Raw genomic sequence first — 14401 nt, 5'->3', positions numbered from 1 at the left:
ACTCTGACGTGATTTCATCCCTCTTCCTCACTGCTGCCTCCTCTTCATCCATATCTAACCTTCCTCTGTTTCTATCACGCTTCAATCTCTCATTCGCACTCCCTCCTCCTTCTTTCTCGTTCTCTCGTTCTCTCTGTCTCTTGTGCCCTGAGGTCAGAGTGTGCTGTAGACTATTGATATCGTTACTAAAAATATAGGATTCCTCCACCAGCCGGCTAAAAATAGAGCAAGGGACATGTACCACTGGAGACTAAGGAGGAGGGGGCAAGAGGAAAATGAGGAGAGAGAGGTTACTAACTGTGCTGTTATACTGCTCTTTATACTGTGGGGTTGGTCCAAACTGTTTGACCTGTGCTGAATGAACTAATAGTTCAGGAGTATTTTTATCTTTTAGTTTTACATGATACTACTGTACATCTGTGTAATTTAGACATAGGTCTGCAGCTTGCATCCCTGCTCCACTCCAAGTCAAAGTCATTGCCCCATCTCTGATTCTCTCTTCAGACTTTTGTGATTTCATTTTGCTTTACTGGCTTCATCATACTCGAGTACAGTGCCGTCGCAGCAGGTTGTGCTTTATAATACAAGTCATACATTAGAAAAAGGGACTAGTGTGAATGGTACTGTATGAAGTTGAAACAGCTTGAGCCAAACGTACAGTAAAAATCTACATAAATTAAGAGTCAGAGATGTGTTCGGACGTGAATACTCGACTGGACTGTGCACTTGATTACATTATTATCATGACACAGAATATTGTAATAAAAGAAAAACAAAGAAAGATGGAAGAGAAACCTTTATAAAAGGAAAAGTACAGTATGATGAGATGTAGTAGTTTAACATGACGCCCTTCCTCCCCCCACCCTCTCTCTCTCCCACCCTCTCTCTCTCTCTCTCTCTCTCTCTCTCTCTCTCCCTCTCTCCTCTCTCTCTCTCTCTCTCTCCCTCTCTCCCTCTCCTCTCTCTCTCCTCTCTCTCTCTCCCTCTCTCTCTCTCTCTCTCTCTCTCCCTCTCACCAACACTTCTCCCTCTGCTTTCACTACACCATGTCTCTCTTGTAGCCAAAGTAGCTGAACCGATCCACCGCAGAGCAGATAGGTACAGACTGAGTGGAGGAGAGAGTGAGGGATTTAGAGGATGGGTAAAGGGGCTTAAGGGGAAACACGCAGAGGAGAGAGAGAGAGAGAGAGAGAGAGAGAGAGAGAGAGAGAGAGAGAGAGAGAGAGGGAGGGAGGGAAGCAGCAGAAAGACAGAGGAGGACCAAAATCCACCAAGCCTCCCCTGGTGTGAGGCTTTCTGGCTACTGACGTGTGTGCACGACTCTCGTAGCAAGGTGAGTATTTCCCCTCCGGAATAACTGCATGATAACTGCACGTTTTTTTTTATTTTTAGCAGTGATTGTGATGACAACGCCTTTTTTTTTTTTTTTTTTTTTTCCAGCCTGATTTGGTCATTTTGAAATGTGCGTCCGATAAATGTGAGAAGAGCAGCGGTTATTACGCGTCTCCAAGTGGAGCTGGCTTCAGCACAGCCGCTCATCTTCACACTCACATGTCATCTGACATCTGAGTCGTTCTGCTCCTTATTTCGTTCAGTTTTCCGTCCGAGTCGCTCACATGTTCTCTGCTCTGTGTTTATCATCGTCTCCAAACTCCAAACTGTGAGGCGTGTGAGTCGCGGGGGGGGGGGGGGGGGGGCTGGGATAAACAATCGTGTACACATCAGTGCCTCATTCACTCCTCTACTATGGTATTGATCTCGTCTTACATACATGGAGTGAGCACGGAACGCAGTGTGGATGCTGAGCCGTGCGCCCTGCGCCGTCACAGCGCTGAGAGTTTTATGAATGTGGCTGCGCAGCCTGACAGGCTTTGAGAAATCACGAGCAAACCCATCCACTGAGTCACGATATCTTCGGTTAGTTGTCTGTGCTGAGTCCTCCGGGCGCTGCACAGTCAAGCTTGGTTAGTTTAGCACAGGTGGAGGTGTAGGCGCATCCTCCTGGGGTACTCCCATTTTATGGAGCAAGGTCTTTCCCTGTGTTCACCTATTGTTTATATTCTCCATATCTTCATGCTGGTCCTTCCTTAAAGACTGTGTGCACACACAGTCTTCACCGTCCTCTCTGCTCTTAGTTCTTTCTGCTGCTCTCTTTGCTTGGATTTTTTTTCAGCAGCACATCTTCATGTCCTCTCCTCTCATCCATCACTCCCTCCTTCTCATGCCGTCTCTATTTCCTGAGAGGCTTAGAGGTGATGTCAGTCTACAGATTGTGACAGATTAGAGAGAATTAAACCTTTTGTCCCCCTTGTGGCTCCTATCTAACCAATTCAGTTGGCTCATTACTTTCTGGGTGCGGAAGCTGAGGGGCCTGTCTCACAGCGCTAAAATAGGATTGTTATCACAACTCTAACAGGAAGGCTGATTTTTTTTTTTACACTCGGTCTCAATTCCAAGTTTACAATGGCTGTTTCGCCTCTATAGAGGATTTTTTTTGGGGGGGGGGGGGGGGCTGATGGGAGCACAATACATGTGCAGAGAAGGGGTGAATTCATTTTTGTCCAAATCCATTACAAACCAGCAGCGTGTTTGGATCGACTCCGTTTGACTGGCAGTCTGTGGGAGAGATGAGGTAACTGTCCGTGGTGCTGAACAAGTCTGGTTGAAGCCACTCAGGCGCAGTCATTTCTGCAGTATTGCAACTCCGATTGATTTGCACTTACTCATGGCCACTTTGGCACATCCTCCAGTTGCTGGTAGGTGTGATTGTTCATCCCTGAGTCCCACTCCTCTCTGCTCCATGGTCAGCTTTCAGTCATGTGTTATTTCAGTGAATTGTTTTTGATTGTACGGTGATTGTCATCCACACTGCCATTGCCCAACCTTTTGGCCTCTTCCCCGTCACCTCTTGTTGTCCACCGGTCCAAAGTGGCAGCAGCAGCAGCAGTGGATCTGCTGTACGATTCACTTTTTCTTTTAATTAAATTGGCCGTACAGTATTTTCACACATATTTGCACAATTAGTACAGACAGATGTTCATCTTTCATGCCATAACTTGCCCTTTCTCTGTTATGCACCCGTTACCACCACCCCATGTGAGCCTCGCTCACAATAAGCTCTCTTCATTCCTGTAGCTGCATAGAAACTGAAGTTCGTTTTACTGTGGTCACATCCTGCACAATGGCTGTCCAGATAAGATGAGACCAAGCTTGATCTTTAAGAGTATATTCCCCAGTTGAATGTTGTTCTATTATAACTCGCTCTTGCTCTACAAAGACTTTTACAAAGAAGCTTTGTCACACAAAGAAAGACCAGAAGAAGAATAAAGTGGTTCTGTTATATTTTAGTAAATGTATGTTGTATAAACTTAAGTGACTCATAAATTGTAAGTGCCTAATTAGTCATCCTATTTTGGCTGCATATTTATGCAAAATAGCAAATTTTACGAGGCGCTGACCACAAATAGCAGTTCAGTGTCAGAATCGGGTTGACAAAAATGTGTCACACTGAATTAAATAAAAATGATCTGTAGAAATGTTATTAAGGACAGTTAAACAGGCAAATAAAAGCTCAGCACAACAGCAATATACTGAGATCTTTTCTAACCTTAAAGCAGCTGTGTTACATGATCAGGAAGAAATGGATAGTTTCACTCCTGTTGGCTGCTGTAAATGAAGAAAATGAAGCCTGTTTTTTAGCACAAGCACAAAAATGGGACAGTTTAATAGTGACAAACAAAATCTGAATGTTTGTTGTAGTATTAATGACACTGCTTCTTGTCTGGTGTCCAGACAGCACAGTACATTGAATTATAATGAAGGTAGTTAGACAGCGTGATCCTATGGTAGCATTTAGTAGCTTGTATCTGCAGATTGACAGGTACATGGCTGGATTTTGTTTACACAGTTAATTCTGTGTTATATATCATTTCAAATGACTTTAGTTAACTGTAATGACATGCACAATATAGACCACAACAGCTTCAGCATCTCTCAGTGAGACTGAAAGACTGCTGCTATCGTTCTAGCAAATACTGCCCAAGAAAATAATCATCAGGGGACATTTTCCAAAAGTGAAAACAGCAAATAAAACACGGTGTGGAAACCAGGCTATGTCCAATGTAGTGACACATGTGCTGCGTGCTTCATAGCCAGTAGCACAATAAAGAGTCCATCATAAATGCGATTGTCTAAAAAGTCAAGAATGAGTGATACCACATGGGGTGAAATGACTGCTCCACTGCTGTAGAAATGCTCCTCGTCTGACACATAACATATTGTTCAAATCAAACCTTTGGGATGATAACAGTAAACTTCAGACGCGCTTCTGTACGCACTTAGTCCCCACTGAACAGGGGTCCAGATTAAGTATAGGTTAGTCACTGTGACATGTGTGACACGTGCACATCGACTCTGCTTAGAGGATTTTCAGTGACTTCTTCCCCCAGTCAACCAGAACTAAGTCACAAAAAGACCATGTGTGAGTCACACCGGACCTTATCTGCGAGTATTTCTGCTGTCTGTCTCTCAGTTTTCTAACTTGTTCCTAACTTCGCTGCTTTCCAATGAAGTCATCATGTGTTGCGTTGGCTCGTCTCTGACCTTTTACGAGATTGGTTGCCACGAGATGTGTCTCTATCTCATCTTTAGCAATAACAAGGCGAGACACAACGGTGGGCCGCTGGCTGTTTGCATGTGTGCGCCACTTATGTCCATCTCGCTGTTTTCCTGTCTCTAATGATCTCCTTCATGACCTCGTCCAAATAAATTTCCAGTTTTTATGTGTATTCTTCTTCTCTTCTGACGCCCTTCACCCCCTCTATCTGCCCTTACAGATGAGTTCATGCAGCAGCCGTGCGTTGACCATCCTGTCCACAGTGTTTGGAGCCTGCGGGCTGCTGCTGGTGGGGGTGGCTGTGTCCACGGACTACTGGCTGATCATGGTGGAGGGCATCATCCTGCAGCAGAACCAAAGCATGGAGGTGAAGATGGCACTGCATTCAGGCCTCTGGAGAGTTTGCTTCGTGGCTGGTAGGGAGATATATTTAGTTGTTTTTCTATATGTACATTGAAAAAATGAAAGAATGACTGTAGAAAACTGAAACATGTGCAGATAATTAGTGCTGCTGCTGCGTGCAGACATACTGCATGTCCACATCATCATAGCAACAAGCACTCAGAAAGAGGTAGAATAAAGAGTGAGAGAGCGGGAAGGGGTGAATAGAGAGATAGCAAGCTTCTGCCCTCTGGAACCAGAGCTGTCACAAAACATGATCGTTACCTGTGAGCAAGAAATGCAGAGACACACATGCTTCTTTTTGGTTTGGTTTGGTTTCTTCATGCATCACCGACTTTGATCCTAAAAGTAAACCCCAACATTGTTTGTGTGTGTTTCCTTGCAGGATCTGAAAATGGGAGATGTGTTGCATCAGAGTACTTCACTGAACCCGAAATAGAGATCACCACTGAAAACACAGCAAACATCCTCAGTGAGCATACGTTATAAAACGCTTAACAGAGAAATCATGTTCCCCACGAGGGTCTGCAGTAGCTGCAGAGTCCCCCTGCTGATCGATTATGGGTACTGAAGTTTGATCAGCATTTTAAAGGAAAGCTGCAACGTTGAATGGTTAACATGACTTGTTCTCTAGAAGTAATCCGATGACGTACATTAGAAAAGTGAAAAATAAACAAGGTAATCCTCGAAAGATTACATGTATTTCCCTGAAAGCATTAGCAGCAGTATTGTGATGAACAGTAATATTATCAGTGCAGTAAATAATCCAATCTGTAGCTGTTCAAGCCGTGGTGAATATTTAGGTCTACATAATTAAAAAAACTATATTAACCTGTAATCTAACAGACCATTTCCATTCATTTCTAACCAGCAACACATTATTTTCTAAATAGCACATTTGTCCATACTTATGAGAAGCAGACATGAATTTATATTTTTCATATTTATGTCCAGAGAGATTCACCTTTTCCAGCTGTTAAAGGACAAGTTCCATGAGTTTTGTGTAACCCTGTGACCTCTGCTCCTACAGAGATGGTGCGTACAGCTACGCCTTTCCCGATGGTGTCGCTGCTCTTTGTCTTCACTGCCTTCGTCATCAGTAACATCGGACACATCCGGCCTCAGCGCACCATACTGGCCTTTGTGTCCGGCATTTTCTTCATCCTCTCAGGTGGGACCCATTACTCATGTCCTGCTGTCACCATTTCTTCACTCTGTGATTGATTATCGCTGCCTGATGTGTTCTGTGTCACGCATGGAGCCTCTCCATCACAGCTCTATTTTTAGTGTATGATGCAGGTGTTCAGGCTGTCATCAGGAAAGGTGACACTCTTCCTGCTCTTTTGACTTTCCATTACTTTGGAATAAAATTGACTTTACTTGCACCAGGCTTTTCAAATATAAAAGCGAAAATACAACTTTGCATGTTGAAAAAAAAAAAATAAAACAGCTGGATTTTCTGCATAAGCGTAGTGAACTTCTCTGAACAGCAGGTGGCTGCAGTGCTCCCATCTCTTGTGCTCAGAGTGCGGAGTAAAGTCTGTGGGGAGCCAAATTGGAGCTCGTGTTCTCAGAAGGCTGTTTCACTTGACACATTTGAGCAGGAAGAAGTGCTGCAGAGCTCAGAGGAGCATCAAACAGAGTCTGATATGACAGCTCCAACTTGTCAAAGCAGGGACTTGCTGATAAAGGGTGTAGCAGAAAAAGAGGTGTTATGTAATAGGGGCTTATATAATGGGTATGGCCTGTGCTGGAAGTGTCGCAGCATTTTACTTTATGAAGTATTTTGATAATAGGGTGATAACAAGGAGCGAGTGTATCAAATTGCTTTGCAGCAGTTGGACATTCAGCTGCACTAAGCCTCTCTCTCTCTCTCTCTCTCTCTCTCTCGCTCTGTCTCGAAACACTGACTTCCTTCTGCCTTCCCCACTCCCTCTCCTCCTTCTGCATCCCCGTCTCTTGTTCATGCAGCCTCTCTTTCCAGTTCTCCCCCCTCCTTCCCTTCATTTCCCCACTCACTACTTCATTCACGCTATAATTGTTCAGCATCCTGGCTCACCGTGGATGCGGTGGCGTTCGTGGACTGTGTGATATGAATCTATTTGGCTGGCATCAGTGACACGGTGGTCTGATAAATATTGTAGTTTGGGTCATGTTGTGGTTGATAGTGCAGAATTCAGAGCAGCAGCAAATAACAGAGCGCGGAGCCACAGCTGTGCAAACGTGGTTAGAGGCTGATGTTGCTCTTTTCCCCCTCATTCAGAGTTTTTCTTTCTCTCTTTATACAAGGTCATCGCAGACATTTTGTAAACATGTGAACTTGCAGAGCCTTTATTTACCTCACGTTTTCCTTCACACAACACACGTTCTATTCCTTCAGCTGGTCTTGTCAGTCTAATGTGTTTCCCTCGGTTTTCTGATGTTACATATTTAAATGAAGATGTAATACTGCAGCAGGACTGACAGTAGCATGGTTTCTGCATTTTTCCATGCTTTTCATTTTTTAAATTGACAACGCAACATCTGGAACCAGCCGTTGATGTAAAGGACATAACAGCTTGACAGCCCTGTGGTGCATTTGAATGTTGCAGGGAACGCTAAAAATACTCAGGTTCGCTTCTTTCCGCCATGTGTCTTTCTTGAATACTGGTTCTTTAATGTTGACCATATGCTGTATTGCGTGCATTTACCATTTCTAAGGCAGTGTTAAGAGCATGTGGGTGGAAACACATTTCATTTAACACACTGAAGTTTACAGTTCATGCAACATGTAAGCTCTAAAGATGGTCTCAAAAACTGTGTCAAACCACTGAGTCCTTATATTTTCATTCCCTTTAAACGTTTCACCACAGTCACTGGTGGTGGACTTTGTGCTCTGCAGCTCCATACACACACAGTGTGTCTCTGCCTCCCTCCTAACTCTTTATTAATAATAGCATTCTGCAAGCGAATTAGTTGGCATGGTCACTCCATATGCTCTGTTTTTCTCTCAGTCTCTTAAACCCTCGCCACACTGCTGCTGCTGTCTTTACTGCTACATAATGACCTCCTCTGCTGTTTCATGTACAGTGCCTGACTCTCCTCCTTTCTCCCACTTGCCGTCATTGTCATTGTGCTGTGTGCAGGCCTCAGTCTGGTGGTGGGCCTGGTGCTTTATATCTCCAGTATTAATGACGAGGTGATGAACCGGCCCAGAGAGCCCGAGCAGTTCTTCAACTACCACTATGGCTGGTCCTTCGCCTTTGCTGCCTCTTCCTTCTTGCTCAAAGAGGTCAGTATGACACGCAAGAAGTCTGCAGTGTTTTCATTTCTGTGGAGTGAGTGATTTTATTCCTGGACTACTGCACATTTAGATTTCAACCAGGTGCCATGTTTTGGATTTAATGTCAGGTGTTGATGGTTATGACACAGAACTGTGTGACTGTGTGTGTGTGTGTGTCTGTTCATGTGTGGATACTTGTTTGGTGCAGTTTTATGTGAATCCCCATCTTCCCACTTCTGCTCTCCTTCTCCCCTCCCCCTTCTCCTTCTGCCTCTTTCCCTTCATCAGCAGCATTGCTCTTAATGTGGTGCAATGGACAGTTCAGTGTGAACTCCCCTCCTCCCCTCCTTGCTCCACATATTTTCTTTTGTTACACTCTTTTGTCTCCTTCCATTAACTTTTAAATGTATTTTTAAGACCTCCCTTCTCGAATCCTTTGAAATCAACCTGTCTAGAAAATCCCTTTTCACTTCTGACTTCGATGACTGAGAATCTCCACAGACACTTCTTCTTTATCAGTTACTTTTCATCGACTTTCCCCAGATGCCACTACTAACTGTTTTCTCTGAACCCAAATTATTAATGCAGCTAAATCCCTCTGTCCTTGTCGCATCATCTCCTCCCTCGTCCCTTACTGCTCTCACTTCTCGTTCACTGTCTCAGGGGGCCGGGGTGATGTCAGTCTACCTGTTTATGAAGCGTTATGCTGAGGAAGAGATGTACCGCCCCCACCCTGCACTCTACCACCCCCGCCTGTCTGAAAGCAGTGACTACAGCGGGCAGTTCCTTCACCCAGATTCCTCCTGGCCTCCACCAAAGCGAGGGCGCAGCACCTCTGAAGCCTCCAGTGACATCTCCATCCAGCTCAACCAGGCACCCCCAGCACCATCAAAAGGCAACCTCCAGAGCAGCGGTCAGGGCAGCCCACCATCTGGTTCTTCTGCAAGGAGTTACCAAATGCCCCAGCAGTCTGCTGGCTACCCCTCCACACACACCCTGCCCAGGTCGCACTCCTCACATCCCCAAGGCCAGGTTCTTCCCATGGCCATGCCTCCATCGCCTGTACCTCCTCCTCATTATCACACGCACATGCACATGAGCGCCTCCCCCTGTTAGGAAGAGGAGGGAGCGAGAGACACTGACTCTTTATAATCATTTAAACTGTGCATTTAGACGTGATTGAGAGTATGAGCTTGGATCACTGATCATGTGTGATAAAGTGGAGGGAGACTTGATCAAACATAAGAAATGTAGCTTTGGAACAATATGAGCCAAGGACAAAATATGTCTTGAAGATTGAAATGGAGGATTTTTCACCAGTGTGGTGATTTTATGGACGTGGATAAATAGAAATAGACTATGAGGGGAGAGAAATTTGTCATGAGGAAAAGAGGGAATAAGTGTTTCCTAGAAAGACTTCAGAGGTTAGGTTGAGTGCCAGAAGAGATACAGGGGAGGGGGAGAGAGGCAGGGAGAGCAGGGGCTGCAGTATAATACAAAGATACTGCAGTGCTGCAGGAAATTTGTATGCACTTGGAAATATTCAGTGAAAAACATTCATCACAGAGACTGAGGGTGCATACAATTTTGTACATACATAATTCATGACGTCTCTCTCTAAATTTCTTACATCATCAATCCAGTTTCATAATTCACAATGTCAAAGTAGTATTATAATGATTAAATTAAACTATTAGTTAAAAATCAGTAATTATGAAACAACGACAACACAGTTTGTGAATGTTTGTCAAAGAAAATACTGATAGAAGGGGGGGGGGGGGGGGGGGGTGAACCCGAACACTCGGGTAGTTCTGAAGTATCACGAGGAGGAATCAACTTTATGTTTTACATATTGCTTTAAGATACAAATTTCTAATTTCTTGTACATAAAATTGCACATGAGAACTTATATATAGTTATATTCTATGTTATGAATGGAGGTTTGGCACAGCACGCAACATTAAGAAAATGTCTGACTCAGTCTGCTCTGGTTAAAGATTCTGCAACAGGCGCACTACAACCGAAAACACACACCCTGGACACGGTGCATGCTGGTTTAAAGGAGGAACCACCCAGCGCTGACATGGGGGTTTGATGCCCTCTACTGGTCGCTGTTCAACACCGACCCCAGACCAGTCCTTGGTTTGGTTCACTACCTTTTCATGCGCTCATCCTTAGTGTCAGGCGATGGTGCAGCACTGTGAGTCGGCGTTGCGGTGAATTTCAGTGTGCCGTTTTCAACTACATGAATCTAGATATACTGTATGCTTTAAAGACTTTTTAGAAGTATTTTAAAGCTTTAATGTCGTTTATATATCTAGAAAACTCAAATGATGAACGTTTTTATTACATTTGCACTTTGTACTCAAAGTAAAACATCACTGTTTGTAACATGCAGGCCCTTTGGTTTTGACATTTTATGGACAAAATAGATGCTCCTACTGTGTTCCAACATATATAAAGGCTGTTTGTGGATATGCATCATGCTGTATTTTTCTACAGGGTACATTATGATGTGATACTGACATTTATTGTGTTTAAGGCTGCAGCTGATGATGATTTTATAGTTTTATTCTTTGGTTGGCAGTGCTTCCAACATTTAGCATTTATAAGAGATATATACATTTATAATAACATGTCCTAATAGAAGTTATAACACACAATGTGCATTAACACACAATACTAATGACCTTATAGCTGCTTATAACTACATTATAGTGTCCAGTAAACCATGTATTAGATGTTTGTATGCTTCTTATAAATGCTAAATAGAAGGACTTGAAGTAATGCATTGCTATTTGTCTATAAACTGGTTTCCCACAGCTCAACATGACACATTCAAATAGTCTGTTGTATAATCTGTTATATTTTTCCTAAAGCTTATTCCTTTCTTGTTGCATGTTGCAGCAGCAATCAGAGATTTTCCATATATGAACTTTGGGAGTAACATTTCCAACAGACACCCTGATGTAGCACGCTGTAGCCTATCAAACAACCCTGCAGGATGTTTTAGCTTACGTTCACATGTTGTAGAAGTGTTTATAACCACACAGGATTATGTTGTGTGGTTGCTCTAGAGGCTTAATGTTCTGGTTATGCTGCTTCAACACTGCATCTCAAAAAGACAAGGACCTGCATGTCAAAAACAGCTGTATTTCAATTCAGAATATTTATATTTTGTTTGTTAAAGTCACATAAGGCTTAGGGATATGTCGATATGATATAGTGTATCTCTGTAAAGAGAATCAAACCACAGCGTCATTGTGTAATGGCTGGTTTTCATTATCACTGTGACATTGTTTGGAGGGAGGAAAACACACTGATGTCCTGCAGATGATGTGTGGGATGAAAATCATTAAAAGAATATATAATAAAAAGTGAGATATCATATTTTCACCTTCATGCATGGTTTTGTTGAGCTTTTTTTTTAACACCTTCCTCTTTGGTTTCTGCAGTTGCACACACATAAGAGCCCAGTATAACTGCTGCTGTTAGAGGGTTAAGTGCCTTGCCAAAGGCACCTCAGCAGTAGCTATTACAGACTGAATCTTCCATTTAGCTAATTTTTGCACTGCTCATCTTTACCTTTACGGCTGTGGATATATTCTTCTGTCTCTTCTTATTCAGGACTAGGGTCACTTTTGAGTTCCTACATCCATCTGATAATCATTCTGTGCCTCTTAAACTGCAGCAGGTCTTTTCTTGTACATGTCTGTGCCTCTTTGTTTCCACTCCTCTCTACCCCCAGCATCTTTCTTTGCCTCTACATGATTATATAAAAGAGTGTGGCTGCGCTTGCTTCTCCATGAAGCTCAGTTTTCTTTCATCTGACCATCTTTGCAAAAACAAATGAGAAAAAAAACAAACAGCTTTTCACTGCTTTGATGGAACTGATTCTGTATAATCTGGAGTACACATTGTGATGTGACCAGCGATCTTGAAGGCATCAACATCACTCACTTTCTGCTAATAAAACTTCTAACATGGGTTAGTTTCACTCTCGTTATGTGTTACTGTATCAATTCATTTTTATTCAATCTCAATTTTAGGTTTTCATCATTGTAAATTACATTAAGTAACAATAAGAACTGCAGTGATGTGAGTCCAGCAGATACTTACAATAATACAACACATGAATAGTTTTTTTCTGCCTCGTCTCTGTGATGGACGAGACCGTTGTAAGTGAATACACACTGTACTGCAGTGAACCACTGGGTGTTAACCAGGCTCCCTCCTCAGTCACGGCAAGCCTCCACAGCCTGGAGGCAACCATTGATCAGAGTGTTGTATGGATGTAAGTGCTTGTGTGTTGCTGCGTTTGTTGGTGGTGTTTCTATATACATAAAGGTCAGTTATCATAAACAGCCTGAAATTAAACAATTGCATTGCATGAAGCATTACAATGAATTATTAAATAAGAAAAAATAATAGTAGGATCAATTATCCATCCGTAATCTCCACGTAAGGAAATAAATTTAAAAAAAAATTAACTTGATGCTATCTCCAAATCTGTGTTGAACGTGTGTCAAAGTACAGTAAGAAAGAAATGCTAGTTTTTGGTCAAGGTCATAAAGGAGGGAGACATTTAAGTGAACTTAAAATACATTTGGAGCAACAGCCACCGTGTCTTGTAAAGGTAGGTCTAAAACAGAAACTGTGTCTAAGATAGTATAAAAGAAACCGCTGCATTAAAACACTTTTATAAAACTGAATCTGTCTAAATCAGAAACGTAATCCAGGACTAAGGAAGTAAATGATGGAGATAAATGTGCTAGTATGTGTGATGGAGAGTAACATTCAAACATCAAACATCCACAGGTCAATAAAACTAAAAAGCGTGAGCACTCTGCTGTCTGACTTCCAGGACTGAGTGTGCTCTGTGGGTGTGTGTGTGTGTCTCCTTATGAATGAAGCCTGACTGCTGGTGTAAACAATTGAGATTAAATTGGGACTTGTTGTTGTTTTGCGGCCACTTTTCTGTAATAATGTGCTTTTCACTGTGGCCAGGCCTGTGTGTGGATTTGCATCCGTCTCTCTTTCTTTTGTTTATGTGTGTATGTTTATGTGTGACTTTATATATATATATATATATATATATATATATATATATATATATATATATATATATATATATATATATATATATATATGTATGTGTGTGTGTGTGGCAGTGTGGCAGTGTGGGTTGAGTGGATTTCTCTTTTCGCCATCACCATTACTGCATGAAAGACCTGTCACTCTGTATTAGCTCTCTTCAGCTCTCCCTCTTTCTCTCTCTCTCTATGTGTGTTTATGTGTGTGTGTGTGTGTGTGTGTGTGTGTAACAGACAGACAGAGAGAGAGAGAAAGAAGGGGATGAACTGGGCAGCAGTGCCATTTTAAAGCCATTGAAGGTCATTGTTCGCTCAGTTTTGTGCATCCTTGTGTGAAACCAGCAGCTCGGCCACTGGCTCCATTTTTATGTCTTTATGTGACACAATTCAGTAAACAGTGAAATCCATCATCGCATCATCAAATCTACATTATTATAGTAATTACAGACAATTGGCACCAATATATTACATTTCCATCTGTACTGACACGATGATGTTGACCTGTAGATGTAGAGTCCATTATTGAACACGTCTCTCTCTCTCTCTCTCTCTCTCTCTCTCTCTCTCTCTGTCTCTCTCTCTCTCTCTCTGTCTCTCTCTCTCTGTCTCTCTCTCTCTCTCTCTGCAGGGCTGCGCTCATGCTGCATTTCCCAGAACTACCAGCGCGGCCCTCATCAACATCATCATCACCACAGAGAGAAAGTGTCCCACTGGCGCTCCACCGAGTCGCTCTCCAGGAAGATAAATAAATAAAAATAATCATATATATATATATATATATATATATATATATATATATAGACAAACCTGATCGTGCCTAATATGCTACTTACAAACGCACAGCCCTGCGCGCACGGCGCACGCTCCAATAAGCACATGCAGACCAAATGCCTCAATAAGAGAGAGATGAGAGCGGTGGGGGTGTTACGGTGGGGAGGGGGGGGGGGCAGCAGGGGTTAACCCGTCGCCGTGATCTCGCAGCGCAACAATCTCTAGCGGATCTCACCATCTTGGGACACGGTTCTGCCG

At 42.9% G+C, this 14401-nt stretch overlaps 1 protein-coding gene across 1 annotated transcript; it reads left to right on the top strand.

Moving 5' to 3' along the window:
• The first annotated feature begins 1219 nt into the window (after positions 1-1219).
• cacng7b (calcium channel, voltage-dependent, gamma subunit 7b) lies at positions 1220-9977 on the top strand. Its single transcript, XM_026372568.1, has 6 exons — positions 1220-1333; positions 4836-5031; positions 5403-5489; positions 6048-6188; positions 8143-8288; positions 8943-9977. The coding sequence occupies exons 2-6, from the start codon at positions 4836-4838 to the stop codon at positions 9393-9395; spliced, it is 1023 nt and encodes a 340-aa protein (XP_026228353.1). The 5' UTR covers positions 1220-1333; the 3' UTR covers positions 9396-9977.
• Positions 9978-14401: the final 4424 nt, after the last annotated feature.

This window comes from Anabas testudineus, chromosome 16 (assembly GCF_900324465.2).
Source record: "Anabas testudineus chromosome 16, fAnaTes1.2, whole genome shotgun sequence".
In the NCBI taxonomy this organism is placed as follows: Eukaryota; Metazoa; Chordata; class Actinopteri; order Anabantiformes; family Anabantidae; genus Anabas; species Anabas testudineus.
This window is presented reverse-complemented; position numbering and strand designations above follow the sequence as displayed.

Excerpts from the sequence above, each read along its gene's own strand:
- cacng7b (XM_026372568.1), top strand. The coding sequence starts at position 4,836 with ATGAGTTCATGCAGCAGCCGTGCGTTGACCATCCTGTCCACAGTGTTT. Across the intron at positions 5,490-6,047 it reads AAACACAGCAAACATCCTCA|AGATGGTGCGTACAGCTACG; the intron begins GTGAGCATACGT and ends CTGCTCCTACAG. Across the intron at positions 8,289-8,942 it reads CTTCCTTCTTGCTCAAAGAG|GGGGCCGGGGTGATGTCAGT; the intron begins GTCAGTATGACA and ends TCACTGTCTCAG.